At 43.1% G+C, this 25,612-nt stretch overlaps 1 protein-coding gene across 4 annotated transcripts in view; it reads right to left on the reverse strand.

Annotated features, from left to right (window-relative positions):
- Positions 1 to 25,612, reverse strand: part of TBC1D12 (TBC1 domain family member 12) — a 66,673-nt gene that overhangs the window by 35,893 nt on the left and 5,168 nt on the right. For all 4 annotated transcript variants that reach the window (XM_040992434.1, XM_040992433.1, XM_040992432.1 and 1 more), the window contains exon 2: positions 6,754 to 6,877. In XM_040992434.1, the coding sequence (XP_040848368.1) occupies positions 6,754 to 6,877 (124 nt within the window). The remainder of the gene's footprint in view (positions 1 to 6,753; positions 6,878 to 25,612) is intronic.

Genomic DNA, 25,612 nt, shown 5'->3' on the forward strand with positions numbered 1-25,612 from the left:
TTTCAGTTTTAATGTGGGAATAAAATATATGAAAATATTTAGACTACAGATATATTTTACTTAGGCGTTTCTCAAAATAACTAAAATATAGTTAAATATATGTTAATATTTTGTTCTTAAAACTTGCAGAAAATATATATATCATCATACAAGTAAAAATACATACATGTAACAATACCTATGAATGTTTTCCACATAAAAACTGCATTTTGAAAGATCTAAAACTGTGATGTGGAAACAAAGTGACATCCATTATGTTTTGTATTCTGTAAGAAAATATAGTCACATGTCAGTTGCATAATTAATAGCTGAGAGAAGCTAATAGTTAAGACCACCAGTTAGCTAGCACGTCCAGGTTCCATACCAGAGTGTCTGAGTTTAATACCAGCTCCTGGCCCCAGTTTCTGCTAATGACAACCCTGGGAAGCAGTACCGATGTCTTTAGTCATCGGATTCCTGACACAACATAAGAGACATGGCTTAAGTTTCTGGCTCTCAGCTTTGGCATGGCTTAGCCTGGCATTGTGGCATTTAGGGGGTGAATCAGCACGAAGTAGATTGTTCTCCCAGGCTCTGAATAAACAAGTAATAATAAAAATAAACAAACAACAAGGGGAAAATGGTAAGTAAAACCTTACTTTCCTATTTTCTTAATGTATAATGGATTTTAGTTTTTCTTTTTTTTTAATTTTATTTTTTATAATAATTACATGGTTGATCAGGGTGGGAAGGGCCGAGGTTTAGGGAAAATCGGGTGAGCTCACTGCTATTTCTTGTTGTTTCTGGGAGAAGGGGAGACCCAAAGAGGAAAACCACTCATGACTTTCCACACATCCAGGTCCCCAGGGATGAGGACCTGCCACCTCATATCCACCCAGAGTCTCAGTGTGCACATATTCCAAGGGTTCTGTCCAAGTGGTTGGAATAGTTCTGAAATGCTGTCAATTTCACCGATCCGAGGCTGATGTCACCCTCCCAATGTCCATTGGCTCCATTCACTGAGATTTTTCACTGTCATCGTTTGTTTGGGGTTCCTGTCCAGTTTGTTCTGTTCTCCTGCTATAGCACCAAAAGAGCTGCCATATTCTCCTTTTATAATAGGGCCTGTGTCCTCTGCTTTGCCATTTTCATCAAGTAGGACATGTTCTTGTAGGCAAATCCAAGGGTACAGACCAGGTGACCCAAGCCCTGCCAGATCCCCCGCCACTGGGGCTCATGAACCCAGTACCCACCTCAAAAGCAGGCACCCAGGACCCAGGCTCACAAACACCCAGACACCCACTTAGTAGGCGGGCATCAGGACCTGGGCCAGGAGACCCAATCCCCACCAGATCTCCAACCCCGAGACTCATAGAGCTGGCACCTCACAAGCAGGCTCAAGGACCCGAAACAGATGACCCAAGCCCCACCAATTACCCTGTCCCCAAGGCTCAGGAACCTGGCCCCCACCACACAGGTAGGCCCCAGGACCCTAGGCCAAGCTATCCAAATCCTGTCACATACCCCACCCCTGGGACTCACAAACCAGACCCCCAACCTGGGTCCAGGCTGACATGACTCACCTCACCTAAGCATCCACAAACCTATTGCGCAGCCTGGCCTAGTCTAGTCTGCCCCCTGTTCCAGCTCCTGCCGGTAAGTGCTATCTCAGCTGGTTAGCTTATCCCAGCCCAGCCTGATTGCTGTCCCAGTCCTAATGTCCTAATGTGAACTGGCTGGTTTTGCGGCCCAATCTGACTCCTCTTGCCCTGCCCTAGTTCTCCGATCTGCCGGTGGGTGTCATGTGCTGGCCCAGACTGGTCTGTCCCCAAACCTGACCTACATGTATGCGGGCAGGTAAGTAACCTGGCGTTGTCTGGGCTACTCCTTGCCTTTTTACGCTCACCTGCAGGGCCTGAGTCCCAATGAAGGAGTTTCCCAAACTCCTCCGTTGAGTCTCCTCCCAGTGGCAGTTCTCACTCACACCAGTGGGTCGTTGGCCCAGGCTGACTTTGTCCACCTCCTGCCCTGGCAAGAACAGTGGCCTTGCTCAGCCTGCTACACCCATTCTAGTTCTTGTTGTTGGGTGTTGCAGTGCAGTGCTACCTGGTCCGTGCCCAGACACAGCTTTCACGTGGTTCAGTGGGAGTCAAGACCTAGCCTAGCCTTGTTTGGCCTACACCCAACCTCATCAGTACCAGTGGGGGCTAGAGTCTAGCCCAATCTGTCGTTCCACAGTCCCAGTGCACACCTGCGGCAGTGCAGGCTGTAGCCATGTCCAGCCAAGCCTGATGCCCTCAATCCTACCCTCGTCCTCACCAGTGGGAACTCCAACCCAGCTGGGGTGCCCCTTAGCTTCCCATCAAGGTCTGACCCCATCAGCAGTTCTTGGGCAAGTCAGCAGGGATCACAGTTCCACAGGGGCAAGCCCACATTTCCCCCAGATTCTACTGTCAGACCCACTACTCTCACTCTGTTTCACCTCCACAAATTTGCTGTCAGTCCCCTACATACATACACATGCCATGGACTTGTATAAAAACCACAGGTCATCTCTCACTACCACCTGTGTGATCCCATCTTCCCCCTGTAAATCAAGTCCCTTCAAATTGGAAGGGTGCACCACCTGGTGGTGCAAGGGGCTTTGCCCAGTGCCTTTGGCACCTGGCCCTTCTGAGGGAAGCCACGTGGCCCCACTATAAGTACCCTTGTGGGTCCAAAAAAAAAAAAAAACTTCCAGGAGGGGGCAGTCCTGGAAGCCCGCTTAGCGTCCCTCCCCTCTCAGGGAGCCAATGTGCTCAGTTGTCGTACCTGGGCCAGTTAAAAAGCCTCCAAGCAGAGGGTCCTTAAGACCTGCCACGAGCGCGCCACCCCTCACAAGAAAGCCATGTGGCATAGCTACAGACAGCCATTCTGGTCAAAAATAAAACCAAAAAAACTTCCAGGGTGGGGTGGTCCCAGAAGCTAGCTGAGCTTCCCACCTCTCGACCTCAACCCCGCCAGAAAGCCAGTCAGCTGTGCATACCTGTGCCAGTTAGAAAAGTCTCCAGGCAGGGGGGTCTTTAATGTATACTTTTACAGATATATTTTCATTTAAGAATTTCTGCCCTGAGTCCAGTGCAGTAGCCTAGTGGCTAAAGACTCTGCCTTGCATGTATCAAGATCTCATATAGTCATTGGTTCGTATACCAGCTGCTCCACTTCCCTTCCAGCTCCCTGCTTGTGGCCTGGGAAGGCAACAGAGGATGGCCTAAAGTCTTGGGATCCTGCATCCATGTGGGAAACCCAGAAGAAACTTCTGGCTTCAGATCAGCTCAGCTCCGGCCATTCTGGCCACTTGAGTGAACCAGCAGATGGAAGATCTTTCTCTCTGTCTCTCCTCTCTGTAAATCTAATTTTCCAGTAATAAATATTTTTTAAAAATTCTGTCCCAACAGCATAGCTATATTTATAGTTGACAATATGGCAATTCCTTTCTGAATGTTTATTTTTAAAAAGTCATTATCCAGGGCCCGGCGCGGTGGTGCAGTAGTTAAGGTCCTCGCCTTGCACGCCCGGGATCGCATATGGGCGCCGGTTCTATCCTGGCAGCCCCGCTTCCCATCCAGCTCCCCGCCTGTGACCCGGGAAAGCAGTCGAGGACAGCCCAAAGCTTTGGGAACCTGCACCCGCGTGGGAGACCTGGAAGAGGCTCCTGGCTTCGGACCGGCATAGTATCAGCCATTGCGCCCACTTGGGGAGTGAATCATCGGACGGAAGATCTTCCTCTCTGTCTCTCCTCTCTGCATATCCGCCTTTCCAATAAAAAAATAATAATAATAAAAATAAATCTTTAAAAAAAAAAGTCATTATCCAGAACCAACACTGTGGCATAGCGCATAAAGCTGCCACTCAAAGTACCAGCTTCCCAAATGGGCTCCATTTTCAGTCACAGCTGCTCCATCTCCAATCCAACTTCCTGTCAGTACGTCTCAAAGAACAGCAGAGGATGGCCCAAGCACTCAGGCCAGTGGGAGACTCGGACAAATCTCCTGGTTCCTGGGTTCAGCTGGCCCACTGCAGTCATTTGAATAGTGAACCAACAGAGGAAAGCTATTGTCTGTCTGTCTCTCTCTCGCTCGCGCTCTCTCTCGCTCTCTCTCTCTCCACCTTTCTCTTCCTCTCCTTCCCCCTCCACTTCTTTCCCCCTCTCTGTAACCCTGTCTTTCAAATTAATAAAATCTTTTTTTAAAAATCATTATTAAATGAAGCAAACTGTTTTCCCATTCAAAAAGTGAAAGATCTTTGGAAAGTTCCAAAGAATTTATGATGATATTAATATTTTAACACTATTTTTTTTATCTTTGCAGACAGTTGTATACTTGAATTATTATAAACATATGTTTTCTACAGCCTTAATAAGCTTAAGATCCTACGACAGGACAGATCTGCTTTAACATTCTTCACGGCTTTAACCACAGCATTTCATAGGAAAGGAGGACAGGGCAGCAGGTTTCAAATACAACTTCACATTCATAATGCTTTACAAAATTAAAATAAAACTGAACTACAAAAAATGTTCTCAAGTTGGAATAGAAGCATAAATGTATAAATTACCCATTATATCAAGATATTTGAAAATGACAATTACAGGGAAGAACACAGCAGAAGTGGGCAGGGAGAAGACACAACAGAAGTACAGCAAGTAAAAGAAACAGGGGCAGAACCATGTTCCCTCGTGTGGTGAAAATGACACATATGCAGAGGTCGGCAGAGCATCGGCAGGACAATGATGTGACTACCTACCACACCTCTCAGGAACACGCAGCCCCATAAGCAGGCACCAAAACACGCACTAGTACCAACGCCCGAACGGAATGCCCACAATATGGCTGGGAAAAACCATCAAATGCAAAGGTCCAGAAGGGACCTTGAAGAATGAAGAAGGTGAATTTCAACGCCACTCCTTCCTCCTATATGCACAGGAGCTGTTCTCTTCCTGACCGCTCACCAAATTTTCATATAACATATATAAAAAAGAAAACATGCAAGCTTGGCTTTCCAAAATGATAACAGACTGTTAAAGGCAAACAAGTACAACTACACAACCAGAAATTCATTTAGAGAATCATGATGATAAATTATTACAGAATGTCAGTTTACCTAGATTTAAAAAGGTATGCACATGCATATTTAAGGTAAACTACCATAAAGTTTAAGAATACCTGTACAAACCTTCAATAGCAAGACCACTGTTTTGCCTCTAGAGGGCGAACTTGGTCTTCTGGAAAAACTAGACAAGAAACATTACTTTCAGATTTTATGAAAAATTTAAGATGTCACAACAGCACAGGTTCTCAAACTTCTTTGATTGGCAGTTGCGCTTAATGTCTGAGTCATTGTTTCACAGTGACCCTAAACCAAAAGAAATAATGTTTCTGTTTAATAAGTAGCTATGTCCAAACAATTTAAATAGGGTTTATATCCTAACAGTAGCCATTTATAAAATAACACTCATTTTTAGATAACCACAATTAACTACTAAGTAGGCACGTATGCCTTCTGTATACTGAGCAATTTCTTAAATGTAGAAATATTCTATAGCATCACTCTCATTTCTATTCCCACCCTTAGTTCTCATACAGAATCTTATTTTAACGCAACTAGAACAAAGCATATTCACAAAGATATGACACTTCGAGAGGACGCAGTGCTGCTGTACTATGTAGTACTTACATTTAAATTAACAGTATGGACTGACTCTGGCAGATGTACAGTACAGCATCAGAATTTGCCTCAAAAACACATAGTAAATACCCCTTGCTTCCCTGCGGATAGCCACAGCACCCGGAAGACAGGGACACATCATCTTGGAATCACCACACTATAGTTTTAAGTTCTAGAAGCCACAGAAATCATTTTAATTATTTACAGGTAAAATTGATAACAATTGATTTAGAGATCTAAAAATCAGTTTCCTTTATTACGTAGGAGACCAGTGTTTCTTTCAAACAATGAAAGAAACATTATTAAATCCTGAAAAGATATTTTTTCCAACTTGAATGAAAATTATTGCCTAAATATACTTTTTTAAAGCATGACGGGTTAAATGTCCTAAATTAAATTGGCAAGGGGGGAAAATTCATTGTATCTCCTCTGAGCAACAATTTCTTCAAACGTGAAAACACTTGGTTGGTATTACTGCTTTCCATGCTCACTAATTTAATACTAAATAGCACAAGTTCAGAAGTCAAATCAGATCTGAAAGTCTTAAGAAGTAAAAAATACAGATTTTTAATAAGGTAATAGAACAACAGGCTTCTAAGTTACTGGAAACATTTTGTGTCAACTACTCTCAATTCCAAAATCCTTGGTTTAGGTAAGACACCAGAAAATCAACAGAGAAAAAAATTCAGCCTCCTTAACCCACTTTTTTTTGGGGGGGGGGTTCCTTTTACTGTTTCACTATTCACAGCTACCAATACTGATAAAATCTGTGCCATGCTATCAAGTTTGATTAGTTGTCAAAAATATGGTGAGCACTTTCTTTAAGCTAAACAAAAGATAACTAGAAAACAAAATTAATGCTATATTACCATAAAAGATTTTCAGAAGTATTAAAGGAAAATTGAAAACATTGTGGTCTGTTTACAACACAATTAAGAAGGTTACTATAAGTACTTATAATTCCAAAAGTTTCTATCTAAAAAGCAGGAATGTAAATGAGTATGGCTAACTATCAAGAAAAGAATGCATGGAGAGACGGTACAAACTCACGGCCGTTTCAGTACTTACCTGCTGAATGATTTTGGAAGTTTTCTGAAGATTCTCTCTGGGAGGGACTTTACCAAATAATTTCCAACCAGGAGCACTATGAACAACTGACTTGAGTTCCTTAGTCCTTTTAGGAAAAAGGTTTCTGAAACAAGAAAGTTACATGAATTTGGTTTTTGCTTTTTTTCCCCATGATACAATTCCATAGGCGCAGGGAGTTCCCCTTTCAGCCTCCTCATGTGAACTGAGACTTATTGTAACCAGAGAACTATTTACTAGTAATTACTAGTTAAAGCCTTTTTATTCTTAATGCAATTATTAAATAATTATAAATAACATTTCTACTTATAGTGCTATTACTATGCCTATTAACAAGACACAAGAGTATCTGGTATTTGAAGAATTATTATCAGAAATAATTGGGAAAAATTGACAGCCATAACTAAGTAAAATACAAATGTTTCCTTCCCAGCCCCTTGACAATAAAAGCTGAGAATCGGGTGAGGTTGCAGCACACAAGGTTAAACTACCGCTTGAGATGCCCACAACCCATATGAGAGCGCCAGTTGGAGTCCGGCTCCTGCGTTTCTGATAAAGCCTCCTGGTAATGGACTTGGGAAGGCAGTGGATGACAGACCCACCCAGCACGTGGGCCCTGCCAGTCGCAGGGAAGACCCAGATAGATTTTCTGGCTCCAGATTGTGGTCCAGCCCAGACATGGCTTTTGTAGGCATTTGGGAATGAAATGAACCAACAGATGAGGTAACTCGTTGTTTCTCTCACTCTGCCCTTCAAGTAAATTAAAATAAATAATAAGCTTTAAAAAAAAAAAGCTAATAACTTGAGATCTAGTTTAAAAGAATCTACATAAAATAGCAAAAGGACTTGGTGATATTTTCTTGAATGTTTTATTATTTGCAATCAAGTGAATGTACTAGGACCGACACTGCGGTGAGTGGGTTAAGCTGGGCCTTGCAACACCCGCGTGGCGTGTCAGAGTGCCAGTTCAACCCCCCATTATTCTGCTTTCAATCCAGTTCCCTGCCGATGTGCTGGGAAAGCAGCAGATCATGGGCCAAGTACTTGGGCCTGGCCGAGCCACGCACTTCCAGGCTGCTGGTTTGAGCCTGGTCCAGTCCCAGCCCTTCCAGTAACTGTAGCCACATGGGGCAGTGAAACTAAGACAGAAAATGTCTTTCTGTCTCTCCCTCTGCCAGTCTGCTTTCAGAACAATACAAATGTCTTTAAAAAGGAAACAATAAATATATAACCAAGGAATAAGGCAACTCACTGTAATTTTTGTATAAAAAAAACAGCATAAACACGAAGAATTTTTATGTATTAATTATCTCCACGTTTTAACCAATGAAATTAAAGTACTTATTTGCAAACACAACCAGGCATCAAATTCAAAGTAAGTATCGAGGGCAGAAGTCTGGCCTGGTAGTAAAGACAGAGATTAAGATTCTGCATGACACAGCACAGTGTCAAACACCAAACCCAAGTCCCCATCACATAAATATGTCTTCAAAGGGCACTACAGTGATTTATTTTCTTTTAAAGATAGGGTTGCTGTTGCTTTTTTTTAAATTGGAAAGCCAGATATACAGAGAGGAGGAGAGACAAAGAGGAAGATCTTCCGTCTGTTGATTCACTCCCCAAGTGAGCGCAACAGCTAGAGCTGAGCCAAGCCGAAACCACGAGCCGGACCTCCTCCAGGCCTCCCGCACGGGTGCGGGTCCCAAGGCCTTGGCCCGTCCTCAGCTCTCCCAGGCCACAGGCAGGGAGCTGGATGGGAAGCAAGACCGCTGGGAGTAGAACCAGTGCCCATATGGGATCCCAGTGCGAGAAGGGCGAGGACTTTAGCCACTAGGCTACCATGCCAGACACAAAACAAAAAATTTTAAAGATAATTAAACCCCTCAGTAATGAGGGAAATCACCTACTAAACGCAAAATAACATTTTACATACTTAGGACTACCAAAACAAAGATATCTGACAACAGCAAATTTACACAGGAACACTGCTGCATGTTTCCACATTGATGCGATTACATGTTTCCAGATCACAGACAAAGTCCCAGACATGTGCAAACGAAAACATTCGAGGCACCACTGTCTAAGACAAAACACCTCACAATCCAAACATACACTGAGATGAAAACAGATAAACCTCAATGGTAGTGTATGCGTTGTTAAAAGATTTTTTCTTTTAATTGGAATGTCAGATATACAGAGAAAATAAGAGACAGAGAGGAAGAATCAAAGGTCAAAAAGCAGCAGTATCTAGTTACGGAACGCCACAGTTACAACAGTTAACTCAGAGAAGTACTGGTTTTATAAAATCCAGTATATTGGGTAACCTTGAGTGCTTTGGATTTAATATCTGACATGAAGACTACTTACATTCTTTCCAAACCTCAATCATTTGTCATTTGGAAAAGACTTTCTACTGAGTAAGCATGAAAAAGTACTTATTGGGCCCAGTGTGGTAGCCTAATGGCTAAACCCTTGCCTAACATGCAACAATATCTCATATGGGCACCAGTTTTTATCCCAGCTGCTCCACTTCCCACCCAGCTCCCTGCCTGTGGCCTGGGAAAGCAGTCGAGGACGGCCCAGAGCCTTGGGATCCTGCACCCATGTGGGAGACCTGGAAGAAGCTCCTCTTTGTCTCTCTTCCTCTCGGTATATCTGATTTTCCAATGAAAACAAATAAACCTTAACAAAAAAAAAAAAGCACTTATTTTGTCAAATAACTCAAGCTTTTAAAAAAATTACAAGAATTTTCTTTTTCAGGCTGTTTCTGGTTCTTGTCTTTGACATTACTATAAATCCTAAAAGACAAATATAAAATTTTATTTACTAAACACTGCTTATATTTTCACATCTACCAAAATAAGAGTCTCAACTTCACTTAGGAAAAAAGAAAAAAAAGCCTAGGAGTTACATCGATAAAAGTGAAGGACATAGTATTTTGGAGTTGCTAGAGATATTTAAAAGGTACCCCGTTAAAAGTTCTTTATCAAGAGTCAAAGAAATCTATAGGAACGTGCCACAGGCGGTCCTCAGGCCTTCTTAAACTATACAGTACACAAGATCTGAACCAGGAGGGAACTTCAAAAAGTCCATGGGAAATAGAATTAAAAGATAAGCTTATTTTGATGCAAAACAAACAAAAGCCTGAAATGCAAGGACCAATAAGTCTTCAAAGTTCACAGAAAATGAATCAAAACCATGCATGAGTTTCAATGATCTTCTCACAGACATAATTATCTTTTCATTATATCTTCCATCAACTTTTTTAAATACCCTCAAAAATAATAACTTACTGATAAGCATTTCTGCCTACAGCTTTCATCAAATTTATGTAGGATTCACTGCACTGCCCCAGCATTCACGTCGCTTGTCCACGTCACACGCTGTCAGCCCACACAGGTCTCCTGCACAGACGCTTTTTCCCAACACACTCACCTGACGCACGCCCTCCGCACGACATCAAGACGTGAGAGCCTCACACCACTAATTCCTCCCCTCCTCAACACTGCCAAAAACGCTTTCGTTAAGTAGCTCAAAAATACAAATTTTTTTCCTCCCTCTCCACAATAAAGTCCACGTGTCAGCAAATTTTGTTCATGGCAATCTTTTTTAAAAGAAAAATTGTAAAAAATACTGTTGCTTTTATCTGGCAAACTTATTATGTCGTGTATGGAATGCCTCATGCAGACAATCTGCATCGTTTTAAGTTCAGCTGTAGTACCAAGGCATTCAAAGGTTTGCTAGAAATCACTAAAAACAAAAAAAAAGGATGCATGAAAGAATATTTAGGACAACCACACAAGCAGAAACAAGAATGGATCAGCAGAGTACAGGCAAAAATGGCCCGTTACCAGGAGACAAGACAGTGTACAAGGGGCTCATGCTGAGATAGAACAGATTAAGTTGCAGCCTATAATGCCGGCAATTCCATCTGAGCTCCGTGTCCACGCTGTTCCACTTTTGATCCAGCTCCATGCTAATGACACTCGCTTGGCCTGGCCCATCTGGGACATGAACTACTGGATGGAAGATTATCTCTCTCTTTCTCTCCCCCACCCTCCAACTCTCTTCTTTCTTTCAAATAAATAAATCTCAAAAAAAGGTGTATAAATACAGCATAAACTTAATCTTCAAATACAGCACATGCACTTCACGTTCAAAGTGTATGGAAACTATGGAAATGTTCTAAAACTGAGTATGGTAATGGCTATGTAACTCTAAATATGCTAAAACATCAAACTGTATTCTTTTTCATTGGTGAGTTAAATTTTATGCTAATTGTTTTAACAAACTTTAATTTTTAAGTAAAAATAAAGACAAAATCTGACAGTATAGAAAGTGAAGAACAAGACAAAGTGGAATTCCTCCTGGGAATGCATGATTCATTCCATACTTGAAAATCAACCGATATCCAACTATAAGTTTCAAGAAGAAAAACTATGTTATATACACCAACACTTGCGGGAGCCAGGGCAGACAGGAGTGCCAGCTCCAGGCTGCTCCTCTTCAGATCCTGTTCCTGCTAAGATACCTGGGATGACAACAGAGGATGGCCCAGTGACCCAGATGGGAGTTCAAGCTGCCTGGCTTCAGTTTTGGCCCAACTCTGACATTACAGCCATTTGAGAAGTGAACCAGGGGAAAAAAGATCTCTCTTTTTCTCTCTTGCCCCCTGCTGTTACTGTACCTTTCAGTTAAATCTCGGAGCGGGAGTTGTGTATTCAAGTCTATATTTACTGAGGAGTAAATCTTGCTTCTCTCATTTGGCAAATTCTAGTAATTTTCTATTGCTTCAGCCCTCACTTTCAGTGTAAGTCTAACTTTCTCACAGCAGAAGCAAGGTTTATTAATCCTTGACAAAGGTTTCCAAGTCGAGACCTCCTTTCAGTTCTTTAATGCGATTGATACACCTATCTGCCTTCTACCATCTACCTCATGGTAACCACCTCCCTATAAACTAGATATAACTTAGTTAACTGGTTGGCCCCACTGACCCCTGCACCACACATGACTTTCTGTAATTTATTCCTGCTTACTTTAAAACAAGAGAGCCAGCTGTAGGCAACTGCCTGGGTTGCCCTTCACCTAGGCAAGTGTTACACTTCTAGCCGAAAAGCCAATAGCTGGCAGGAATTTGGGACCTGCTTAATGTTATTTTGTGTTAACTGTACCAGTATGCTAACAAGTTGGTTATTCTTGATAAGTGGGGAATCAGCCTGGCGTAGTAGCCTAGTGGCTAAATCCTTTCCTTGCAAGCACTGGTATCCCGTATGGGTGTCGGTTTTTATCCCAGCTGCTCCACTTCCCTTCCAGCTCACTGCTGGGAAAGCAGCCAAGGACAGCCCAAAGCCTTGGGACCCTGCACCCACATGGGAGACCTGGAAGAGGCTCTGGGCTCCTAGCTTCAGATAAGATTGGACTGGCTCAGCTCCAGCCATTGTGGAGTAAACCAGCAGATGGAAGATCTTTCTGTCTCTCCTTCTCGCTGTAAATCTTTCCAATAAAAATAAATAAATATTAAAGAAAAATTAAAAGGTAAGTCGGGAAGGCAGTGAACCCTAGGTTGGGACATAACAGCCAAACCACCACGGCCATGTCTGGATCAGTCCAAAGCACCCAACCATATGGGAGACCTGGGCTAAACAACATCACCTACCACCCACTGGAATACACAAGGGCTGGGGTTGGGGGCTGGGGGCAACCCTGGCTGGCTAGGCCACAGTACCTTTCCTCAAGTGTGGGGACAAGAGATGGGCCATAGCATCCACCAGAACATGACAGAATCAGAACTGAGGGTAGATTCCACAGGGGACTTGTAAGGAGGTAGGGATGGACTGAGCCAGGTTGGACCATGGAACTCACCAACTCTCCTGGGAGCTGGGGCAGAGAGGAGACTAGGCTGGGCCAGCACAAGCAAAAGCCAGGATCGAGGGCAGACCATGCCAAGCAGGGCTGCTGCCCCCACTGGCATGTGAGAGATCAGGGCTGGGAGCAGGCCTGGTAGGGGAATTTAGGAAGTTCCCTGCTAGGCTGCAGCTCCCAGGGAGGAGCACAAGAGCCAGTGCATGGGCAGCCCAGGCCAGGTAATCTGCAGCACTCACCAGGGTTTGCGTGGTCTGGGTCTGGGGGTGGGGTTAAACTATGCTGAACTATGTTATAGCACCACGGGTGTGCACAAGAGCCAGATGGGATGCAGAATGAACCAGATTAGGCTGAAGCACATGCTATTACATACAAAAACTGGGGCTGGAGTGGACCTAGTGTAGGTTCACGGGGGTTGCACCTGTTGATGTGTGTGAAGACCAGGCTGTGGAGGACTGAGCTGGAATAGTTGCAGCACCCACTAGTTCATGCAAAACATAGGTTCGGGAGCAGAACTGACTAGGCAGCTGCATCCACCAGTATGTGCATTGGTTGCTGCAGATAATAGATTGACCTGACCCTACACATGCTGAGGCACACAGGAGTCAAGTGTGAGATCACCCCAGGTAAGGTTTCTTGCGGAACTCCCCAATTAGATGGTTGAACTCAAACTCTGCCACGGGGAAAATAACAGTGCATGTGATCTGACCTTGAAGTGCAAGTATCGGGACTGGGACCCCTTCAGTCTGTTGCCGATGCCTATTCAGTGGACGGCATACCCAGATGCACACAGAGGATATGACAGCCAGCTCATCTAGGCCAGCAGAGGATGTCCGGTGCCTCATCAGGATGGAAAGCATAAAGGGTGCACCACTCTTCCTAGCCAAGCTTTGAAACATGCTCTGAGGCCTGCAGTAAAGTGGACTTGGTCAACCAATGGAAAGATATTCTCAACCCTGGTGCACAAAGCTGACATCTTAGAACTATCAAAATCATTCAACACCTTCAGAACATTTTTCCCCATATCAGGGTCTCTAAGGGGTCATCAAATGACTGGTCCCCATCCCCCAGTACTGATGTAGTTTGACAAGGAGCAGTCCCCAAGGCGCAGGACGGGAAGTGGAGCAGCTGGGATACAAACTGGAACCCATATGGGATCCCAGTGCATTCAAGGTGAGAACTTTAGGCTAGCACCCCAGGCCAAATCCACAACTTTTTTTTTTTAACTAAAATATATGAAAGGTACAGATTAATATGTATTGAAATATGTTAAATACACAAGTATGACTGAGTATGAATTTGTTCTAAATACTATTTTTATCACTGAAGTTTTTAATAATTTGTAGTATTTGCCTGTATTTTGGATTTGTAAAAGCAATTTTTTATATAATCAATCAATTTTTTGTCTAAAATGCCTTTACTAGTGGAATTTCATTTTCTACTTAATAAAAATATCCAGAAAAAAAAAAACACTATAGAAGTGGACTTTCAGCCTTGTTAAGATAATCTATTAAAGGGGTCAGCATAGTGGTACAGCAAGCTAATTCTCAGCCCTGAGACACCGGCATCCCATATGGCCACCATTCATGCTGCTCTACTTCTGATCCAGCTCTGCTTATGCCCTGGGAAAATAGCAGAAGATGACTGAGGTCCTTGGGCCTCTGCACTCATGTAGGAAACATGGAAGAAGCTGCTGGCTCCAGGCTTTGCAACAACACAGTTCTGGCCCTTGTAGCCATTAGGAAGTGAGCCAGGTGAGTTTCATGGTCATGCCTAGCTTGGCTAGTCACCACTCCCAGCCCTCGAGCAAACCAGCTGATAAGGCAGTCCTGAAGGGGTGAGCCCACAAATCCTCTAGGTGATCTGCTCCCAGACCCAGTTCTCTCATGAGCTAGTTAGTATCATGGTCCAGCCTCACGTGCTCCGCACTGTGCTCCAACACTCACTGGTGGGTTACTGTGGTTAAGTTCTGCCAGGCAGGAAGGTGGTAGTTGATACCAACATGGGACACCAGCTCAGGTCTCCCATGTGGGTATATTGGTATATTGGTTTGGCCCCAAAAGGTCCTCTGGTTCCCTCCTCTAAAGCACCCAGTCTCAGCCCCCTCATTTGTGTGCAAGTGTAGTAACCAGGTTGGTGGGGATCCCTCAGAAGTCTCTCCTTGCCTGTCACATTCTCCCTCGGCAGTCCTCCCTCAGCAGTCCTCCCTCCCGCACATCCCTAGAACCCCTTCTCCGAGCAACCCACAGGCCCTCACGCCCATGAGTGCACAGAACTCAAAGCCGGGTCCTCCGGCAGTGTGTTGCCCCACCCAGGTACCCTGCCAGGGGCCCACACACACTTGGGTGTGGGTTCCCAGACTCCATATGCCAGCATGCTGGCATCTGCATACCCTTCCACCCCTCCATAACTTTGGGGGAAAAAAAAGAATGGGCAAGTACACAAGCTCACTGGTATAGTTTACACAAATGTGGCATTAACCAGGCCAGAATGTCTGCCAGCTTTTAGCTGCTTTTCTCCCAGTAGTGTAACACTTGCCTAGACACAGGGCAACCTAGGCATCTGCCTAGAGCTGGGTCACATGGAAGATTTTACTTTCTCACTCTCATGTTTTATAAAATTCTTCCCTTAGACAATATAATATTAATTTTTGTTTATATTATTTTTCTTTCAATTTATTTGAAAGACAGAGAAAAGCAGCAACAGAGAGATCGTCTATCCTCTGGTTCACCTCCCAGATGACCTTATCAGCCAGGGCTGAGCCACACCAAAGGCAAATGTTCAGAACTCAACCTGGCTCTCCCACAAAAGGCAAGACCAATCACCTGAGCCATTAGACGCTGTCTCCCGGGGCATGCATTACCAAGAAGCCAAGACTAAAACTCAGGCCCCTGTGACATCATAGGGGAAACGCAAGTAAGCATCTTACCACCAAACACTCACCTCAGCTATGTCTCTTAGTTGTATATTTAATCTGTGTTTTTTTAAAAACATTTATTTTTACTGGAAAGTCAGACATACAGAGAGGAGAAAAGACAGAGAGGAAGGTGTTCGGTGCGATGATTCACTCCCCAAGTGGCCACAACGGCTGGAGCTGAGCCAATCTGAAGCCCAGAGCCTGGACCCCTTCCAGGTCTCCCACGTGGGTGCAGGGTCCCAAGGTCTTAGGCCATCCCTGACTGCCTTCCCAGGCCATAAGCAGGATGGGAGGCGGGGCCACCAGGATTAGAACTGCCAGCCAAATGGGATCCCAGGCATGCAAGGCGAGAATTTTAGCCACTAGGCTACTGTGCCAAGCCCATTGTTTGTGTTTTGTTTTAAAGATTTATTTATGTATTTGAAAGTCACAGTTACAGAGAGGGAGAGACAGAGACAAATGGCTACAACAGACGAGACTGGGCTAGGCCAAAGCTGGGAAGTTCATCAGGATTCCTTGCATAGCTGACAAAGGTCTAAGCACTTGGGACATTTCCCTCCACTCTCCCAGACACATTAGCAGGGCACTGGATTGGAAATGAAGCATTGAAACTCCAGCCAGCACCTATGTGGGACACCAGCAACATAGGCAGCAGCTTGACATACTATGCCACATCACCAACTCCTTTCACCCAAGTTTAAAAACAAATCCCTATTAATGCTTTGAAAACACTGTTTTGCTTTTGAGAACATATAAGGAAGAGGACATGATCCTCTGATATATGTTCAATTACTGTGATGGTTACCTTAAAAAACAATTACCTACCAAAGCTGTATGTTAGATAACAAATCTTGGAGATCAACACAAATTCTGAAAACAGCAAACTCTTGTTTTCATTTTCTTTTTTATTTTAAGATTTATATATTTTTATTGGAACGTCAGATTTACAGAGAATAAGAGAGACAGAAAGATTTTCAGAAAGAAAGATCTTCCGTCTGCTGACTCACTCCCCAAGTGGCCGCAATGGCAGGAGCTAAGCCAATCTGAAGCCAGAAGCCAGGAGCTTCTTTCAGCTCTCCCACACGAGTGCAGGGGCCCAAGGCCTTGGGCAATCCTCAACTGCTTTCCCAGGCCACAAGCAGGGAGTGGATGGGAAGTGGAGTAGCTGGGAGATAATCAGCACCCCTATGGGATCCTAGCATGTGCAAGGTGAGGATTTAGCCACTAGGCTACTGCACTGGGCCCAAGTTCTTGTTTTCTAAACATTCAAGGATTAAAAATTTATTTTAATATTTATTTTTATTTGAAAGGCAGATTTTACAGTGAGGGAAAAGACATCAGTGGTCCTCCATTCATTAGTTCACTTCCCAATTGGCAGCAATGGCCAGAGCTAAGTCAATCTGAAGTCAGAGGCCAAGACCTTTCTCCTGGTCTCCCAAGGAGTTAAAGCATTCTCTGCTGCTTTCCCAGGTTATCAACAGGGAGCAGAATTAGAAATGGAACAGCCTGGACTAGAACTAGCACCCATAAAGGATGCTGGCACTACAGCTGTACAATTAGCCTGCAACACCACTGCACTGGTCCCTAGGATTATCAATTTATTTTAATTCTAAGTGGTATGTATAAAGTTAAAAAGTAAATAGGGAGGTTTTAGCACTGACCTAATTAGACAGAAGCCAATATACTATACTACAGTGCCTAAGTTCGGATCTCGGCTCCACTCAAGACTCCAATTTCCTGCTAATGTGCACCATGGGAAGCAGCAGAGGACAATTCAAGTACCTAAGACCTTACTGTTCATATGGGAAAACTGGATTGGGTTCTAGACTGCTAACTTTGGTCTTGCCCATGTAGAGGATGAGAGATGTCTGTCCCCGCCTCTCTCATTAAAAACAAAAACAAATAACTTAAAAAGTTAATGGGACCTTGAGATTATTAAAGGACTATACCATTCTAACAATATGGGGGCAAATGATGGGGCAGAGGGGAAAGATGGAGGCAAGTGGCAGAGGGAATCCTATACCTACAAAATCATATCATGGAAAATAACAACAAAAATGAATAAATGGGGGGAAAGTAGGGTCAAGGGATTTATGCAAGTGAAAAAAGTAAATCTTATCACCGTCCAAAAACACAGACTATAGAAATTAAGAAGCTGCTGCTTGGGACTCCTGCACCCATGCCAGTCCTTCCTTTCTGTGCCAGCTCCTCTGTTTGTGACCCAGTTTCCTGCTAATGTGCATCCTGGGAGGCAGATGACGGCTCAGATACTCGGGTCACCCACTCACGTGGATACCCAGATTGTTTCAAGCTCCTGGCCTCAGGCTCATCCACCCTTGCTGTGGCAAGAATCTGGAGAGCAAGCAGGCAGATGCAAGACAGATGTCTGTCTCTGTCTCTCTCTCAAAATAATAATTTACAAAAACAGAATAACACAGAAGGATATGAAGATTATCTCTAGAAGGATCTGATGAAAACTTCCACCCCACATGTATTCCTTCCAGAGATTCTTTTTACAAACCTCTTCAAATTCATTTATGGACAGTTGCTTAAACGTCCAGTGGTACTTCCAAACCCCCTAATTCTCTTTACGTTCTTTTCACTACTGTAACATGAATAATGCATAAATAGTACTTATCTTTACTTTTATATTCCTTGTCCTGCTTTCCTCAAGCAGATAATGTGAACATTTATGTTATTCCAATTTCAACCATAACAAAAAAAATTGGGGGGATGACACGGTGTTTTAACTGACTAACCCTGCGCTTCCTAGTGCCAGCATCCCATGTGTGTGCTGTTTTGTGTCCCAGCTGCTCCACTTCTTATCCAGCTCCCTGCCTGTGGCCTGGGAAAACAGGAGGCTGGCTCAAACCCTGGACCCTTGCATCCATGTGGGAGACCCGGAGAAGGCTGTGCCTCAGGGTTTTGGATTGGCTCAACTTTCAACATTGTAGCCATTTAGAGAGTGAGCCAGCAGATGAAGATCCTTCTCTATCTTTGCTTCTGTTAACTTTGCCTTTCAAATACAAATAAATTAAATCTTTTTTAAAAATTATTACATTCCTTGAATAACTTATTCCCAGAATGGGACAACAGAGAAGTATTTCCTCTACTTGACTAAAGGATTGGCTACAAACAACGTAAATGAAAACCAGATCTGGAAATTTTAATTTCCCCATGTATGATGGGTGGTTGAACATTGCAGTATTCGGAAAAATGTGAGAAAACAGTTCATAATTTTATTTCAAAACTAACACGTTCTGTTTCAAATTTAACATGTTTTACTCTGTAGAGTTAAAGAAGACAGAATTGTTATAACAAAAATAGTAACCAACATAAAATTCAAATCAGTAAGAAGCTGAAAAGCCAAACTCAAAGGTACTGCCACACATTATCACAGTCACTCTGCAGCCAGCTTGCGTGAATGGTACTTGGTTTCCTAAGGTAGACTTTTGTTAACGCAGCAAAGGGCCTGCTAAAAACCCAGACAGTCACATGGGTTTCCTTCTTCTTCTTTTAGTCACAGAAATAAGAAGTACAAAAAAAGCTGAAGCAACAAAATCTGGAAGGAGTAAGCCATGTGCAGCTTGTGGAGTTTCTTCTTAAAGAATTACAACTAGCAGCAGCAGAAAGAAAATTAACACCTTTTTTGAATAAACTGTAAAAATGTAAGAAAACGTACACTTATACTGCCATTGAGGAGACCCAATAACAGCTTTAATAAAAAGAAGCTGAGATTTAACTAGGCATTTATAATTTCCCAAACTAGGAAAGTTTGGCGATGTAGCACTATACTTGTATTTGTTTCTATTTATTCTCTATTGCACTTTCTGTTTATACTGATTACACAGTACTCACAAATGACCCAACTTAAAACAACAAAGCAATATTAGTTGCAAATGTGTAAGGTATCAGTTAGTACCTGAGGAAACCTGCCTATCAACCAAGCCAGGAATTCAGTGATCATAGCTTAGGAACTACCTGCATCAGAATTCCTTGAATCATGGGAGTCCCACAATGTGGCACCCACATCATGGTGCCAATTAGCGTCTAGCTGCTATTTCTGATCAACTCCTCATCCATTTGGCAGATCCAGATGGAGTTGTGAAGCGAGGAATCTGAAAAGCGAACCAGCAGATGGAAGAACTCCCAGTCTCAATCTACCACTCCGCCATTCTACATAAATATAAATAAACCCAGAAAAAAAACCTGGGGGTGAGGGTGCCTCCACATGATAGCATAGCAGCTAAAGTCCCCACCTTGCATGCACCAGGATCCCATAGGGGTGCCGGTTCATGTCCCAGCAGTCCCACTTCCCATCCAGCTTCCTGCCTGTGGCCTGGGAAAGCAGTTGAGGATGGCCCAAAGCCTTGGGACCCTGCACCTGTGTGGGAGACCTGGAAGAAGCTCCAGGTTCCTGGCTTCAGACTGACTGGCCCAGCTCCACCTACTGCGGCCACTTAGGGAGTGAGTCAGCAGACGGAAGATCATCCTGTCTCTCCTCCTCTCTGTATATCTGACTTTGCAATAAAAGTTTAAAAAAAAAAAACTTTTTTTTTTGGATTCCCAAAATGGGCATTTAACTAGCGGATATGACCGGCATGGACTGTATCCCTATGGTTATCTGGGTTCAATTCCAGTCATGACAGCACAGATGTTGGGAGGCAGCATGTGACAACTCAGGAAGTTGTGCAACAGGTAAAGTTGCTGCTTATGATGCCACCATCCTAGGTGAGTGACAGTCATGGCTGCTTCATTTCTATCCATCTCCCTGCTAATGCATCTGGGTAAGCAGAAGATGGTCCAAGCGTCTGAACCCATGCCATCTATGTGCGAGACTTGGAGGGGTTCAGACTCCTAGCTTTGGTGTGGCCCAACCCCAAGCCTGCAGCTATTTGGTAAGCAAACCAATGGATGGAAAATCTTTCTCTTTCTCTCCCTTTCATGCTGTAACTCTGCTCTTCAGAATATATAAAGTAAATAAATCTCTTTTTAAAGTATAAAAAATTCAAACAACTAGCAGTCAGCTCTCTGAGGACAACTCTTAGTGTAGCTAACAGTTCCTAGGAAAAAATAAGCAGTCTCAAAAGAGACTCATTTTCCCCTGGTGAATGTATTTAGAGAAGGGTAACAGATGTATTGCCTCAAATTCTCCAAATGTTTCCACTTTCCCAAAACCACTCTACCACAACATAGTAACTATGAAATGCATGAATAAGCCAAGTTAAACATTTCTTGAACTTAAAACTAAAAAAAAACAAAACTTTGTCTATAAAAGTCCAATAAAATAATACAAGATACATTTTAATATATCTCAACTTTCCCCTTTACTGCTTTGTCAGATTTGCTTTTCAAGCAAATCTCAGACTTCTGGAAATTGTGTCACTATATCAGAATTTATTTTAACGGCTACCCAAACCCATGTACAAAATATGCATTAAATTCTATTACATAAGTTCTCTCATGCTTCTTCCCTAGTACACAAAAATTCACTGTAATGTCTTCCTTTCCTAAAATTAGTGGATTCCTATGGTTGTACTAGAGAAGGAATTACAATAACCCTGCTACAGTTTGATTAATAACATGTGTCACTACATATGGTACATAATGAATACAAGACTCTTGGAATATTATCTTATATAACCCTCATGACAATTCCATGAGGTATGTATTACTATTTATCTTTATTTTACAGAGGAGCTAAGATCCAGAAGCCCAGATTTATAAACTATTCAAAATCAGACAGTCTAATTCCAAACGTAGCTTTTGTTTTGGTAAAAGTTTACTTCTTTATTTAAAAGGCAGAGTTACAGAGAGGGAAAGACAGATCTTCATCCAGTGGTTTACTCCCAGATGGCCTCAACAGATAGAGATGGACCAGCAAGAAGCCAGGAGCCAGGAGTTTCTTTTAGGTCTCCCACATGAGTGGCAAGAACCCAAGCACCTGACTGTCCAGGTACAGCAGCAAGGAGCTCAATCAGGAGTGAATCAGCAGGGACTCCAACCAACACTCAGATGAGATGACAGCATCACAGGTGGCAGCCTTACCTTTTATGCCACAGTGGGGAGCTCCCACGTCTCACAGTTTGAATAAACTATTTAAATTCTCAATCCCCAAAAAATCCGCTGACAAACTACATCAATTCAAGATAGTTTCCTAAAAAATGCAAATTTACCTGCCAAGATTAGGTCCCTTAAATCTGATTAAATGTAAATTGCAGATAACAGAACCTACTTGTTTAAAAAATGCGCTTTAACACTTCTTTGAAGTACATCAAAGGTTAGGAACTACTGCCCTGGTTCACAAAATGGAACCCTAGAAACCATCAAGAAATACACGGTCTAGAAGTTAAAGCCCTACATTTCAGTAAATTGGATAACTAAAAATTACTTATTACCTTATTATCTGCCCCATCTGCTGTACTGCCATATCCGAAAGAATTGAAATGGAAAGAGAAAGGAAACAGAACAAGTTTGTGACTGAGCTGTTGATCTGTACTGTCCACACCTGAAAAACTAAAGCTGGTCAGCATGGTGACTCAGGACAGGAAGACCTTTACTGAAAGATACAACGGAAGGCTAAAGGTGATAGTTCTGTCTCTAGCAACCTTCTTATTTTACAGGATTAAATTAATCCCACCCTTCCAGATCATCTCTGGCAGATGTTGCAGAAACAGCAACCTTGATTTTTCACAAACTTCTAAGGGATGAAAACTGTGAGCCTGAGGTTCCCTTCACTTCACACATTTCCCACTTTACAGAAGAACAGAATCACCCCCAACAAATCAAACAACCCTCTAGTACAGCTCTCTGCTGAATAAAGTGTAAAGTGATGGTAATTTACAAACTTTCTTTTTGTGACAATTAAATCTTTGTAACATGTTATCAACAGAGGGTTCGGTAACTTTTCTGTACCTCTAAAAACACTCTAAAATTAAAGGTGTGTCTTTAAAAATAAATTTCTAGCACTCATTTTAGATAGTTCAGATTTCTTCCAGGCAACTCCAATACTGCCAAAGCAGCCTGCTTTTGCTTACTGAGGCACAGCAGTAAAATGCTAATTTAATTTAGTACTTCAAAATAATACTCATTGGGCCTGGCGCGGTGGCGCAAGTGGTTAAGGTCCTCGCCTTGCACGCCTGGGATCCCATATGGGCGCCGGTTCTATCTTGGCAGCCCCGCTTCCCATCCAGCTCCCCGCCTGTGGCCTGGGAAAGCAGTCGAGGACGGCCCAAAGCTTTGGGAACCTGCACCCGCGTGGGAGACCCGGAAGAGGCTCCTGGCTTCGGACCGGCATAGCATCAGCCATTGCGCTCACTTGGGGAGTGAATCATCAGACGGAAGATCTTCCTCTCTGTCTCTCCTCTCTGTATATCGGCCTTTCCAATAAAAAAATAATAATAAAAATGAATCTTTAAAAAAAATAATAATACTCATATGCTTCAATGTTTACCAGTCCCACAAAAACTGGAGTTCTCCAATACTTTCTACCTAACTTGTATTCAGGTATTCATATTTCTAAACTCCCACCTTAACAAATTTCTAGGGTGAAGGCTTGTACTAGTGCTAAATTATCAGTTTCACTAATGCAGATCCCTAGAATGTCATTTGTGTATTGATTCTGTTTGGGTATTCAAGAGTAAAGATGCCCACCTTCCATATCGAGTAAAGATGCCCACCTTCCATATCACAGTACCTACGTTTGATACCAGGCTCTTATTACGAAGGAGCTCTGGCTCCTTGTGCCACCATCCTGGCCATGCCAACCCCCTATGAACTGCAACACTGATTCCTAAGTCAACAGCAAAGGCGCAAGTGAGTGGGTTCCTGACCCACACAGAAGACCTGGACTGAGCTCCCTGCTTTGAGCTCCGACCTAGCCCAGATCCAGCTGCTGCAAGCACTGTGAACCAGCAGACAGAAATGTACTCACTCACCTCTTTCTTACTGAATTTAATATATGTATTTTTAAAGTGGAAATACATATATTGGGAATGCACACACATATACACACGAGTGTGTGTATGTACGTATATATATATTTTTTTTAACCTGAAAGATTTAGATTTAGAGAGAGGAGAGACAGAAAAAAAATCCTCCATCCACTGGCTTACTCCCCAAGTGGCCACAACAGTAGAGCTGAGCCAATCCGAAGCCAGGAGCCAGGAGCCTCTTTCAGGTCTCCCACGCAGGTGCAGGGGCCCAAGGCTTTGGGCTGTCCTCGACTGCTTTCCCAGGCCACAAGCAGGGAACTGGATGGGAAGTGGAGCAGCTGGGATTAGAACCAGCACCCATGTGGGATCCTGATACATTCAAAGAGAGGACTTTAACCGCTATACCACTGCACCAGGCCCTTTGGGGAGCATTTAAACTTTAAAAAATATAAGAAGCTTGATATTGTCTTTATTGAGATTTTGAAAAAACATTTTTGTCCCACAGAAATTGGCTTTGCAGGCATAGTTTTATTTTACTTGGCTAGGAGGAATATGTACCACAGAAAACGTGAAAGCCCTATCTGACAGTCTGTGCTGACTCAGGTCAATCACCATCCTGTCAATGAGTCAAAGCTACAAGTGGAAAAAGAAGACAGTTGATTCTGAGAACCTTTAACTAAGAAAAATCATAATCATAGCAATTTAAAATGCTCAGCATATCTAACAAAATCACAAAAATTTTCATTTATCTTCATATTAGAATGGAGACTATCTCTGAGAAGCACTCATTAAAAGAGACCATTTTTCCCCTGTTAGCCCACCTTCGGTAAGAAGTGTTCTGAAACAGTTTTTGATACCATTTAGGAAGTTTCAGAAGTCACCAACTACAGAGAAAGCTTCAAGAATCTGGACGTTCCAGAAACTGTAAAGTCAATTTTCTTTTAAGATAAAGGGAGGAAAATCTGCAACATTATCTTCCCTACTTTCGTTTGCTGTGTTCTTTAGGGTGACCAAATTCTGATGACCATGACGAGAACTTTTCAAAAAACTGCTCAGTACTACACAGACACACAGCGACCTGTGAGCTTCTAAGTGACAACCAGACCCGCGTAACCCTAACAAGTCTCGAAAGCATTAAGTGACCTTGTAACAAACAAGCACCTATCAGCCCATAGAGAGTCAATCCATCTAAAGACTAAACACCAGGGCACAAATTTGCTCAAAGGACCCACAAAAATATTTTAAACCTACTTTATTCTTTAAAAAAGTAACCTGTGCAGACATTTAGCCCAGCAGTAAAGACACTCATGTCAGGAAGTCTGGCTTAATGCCTGCCTCCTGCTCCCGATTTCAGACTGCTGCCAACGTAAACCTTGGGAGGCAATAAAGATGGCCGGAGTCACTGGGGTTCTGCCACCCATGTGAGGCACGCAGGTTGAGATCCTGTCTCCAGCTCTGGACCAGCCCATACAAGCCACTGCAACCATTTGGACAGTAAAATAGGGGATGAGAATTCTAGATTTTTCTGCCTCCCTCTCCATTTCTCAAATAAGTAATTTAGAAAAAAAAAAAAAAGCAATTAATGGATCCTTAGAACAACACCTAATCTGGAAACCCGAGAAATTTCAACTCTTCACTCTTCCTCATTGCTGAGTTGGTGAAAATGGTAACAGTGGTGTTCATTACGCATTTAATTTTCATAGGGTTAGGGATCTGAGGGAATGCTATTCCTGGGACTCCCTTGTAGAGTCACTGCAGACGCAGGAAGAAAGATATCTACAGGAAACAAGTCCCCACAGGAACTAGAACAAAATTACCCTAACCTAGAAGACAAGCATAAGGTCCTCCAAAAGGAGAATTTCAAACAAAAGCTCCTATTTCTTACATAATCTCTCTCTCTTTTTTTTTTTAAGATTTATTTATATTTATTGGAATGTCAGGTTTACAGAGGGGTGAGACAGACAGCAAGATCTTCCATCCTCTGGTTCACACCCCAAACAGCAGCAATGGCTGGAGCTGAGCCAATCTGAAGCCAGGAGCCAGGAGATTCTAAGGGTCTCCCACACGGGTGCAGGGTCCCAAGGCTTTAGGCCATCCTCTACTGCTTTCCCAGGTCACAAGCAGGGAG

This window comes from Ochotona curzoniae, unplaced genomic scaffold (assembly GCF_017591425.1).
Source record: "Ochotona curzoniae isolate NIBS_2020 unplaced genomic scaffold, NIBS_Ocur_1.0 contig_66, whole genome shotgun sequence".
Classification (NCBI taxonomy): domain Eukaryota; kingdom Metazoa; phylum Chordata; class Mammalia; order Lagomorpha; family Ochotonidae; genus Ochotona; species Ochotona curzoniae.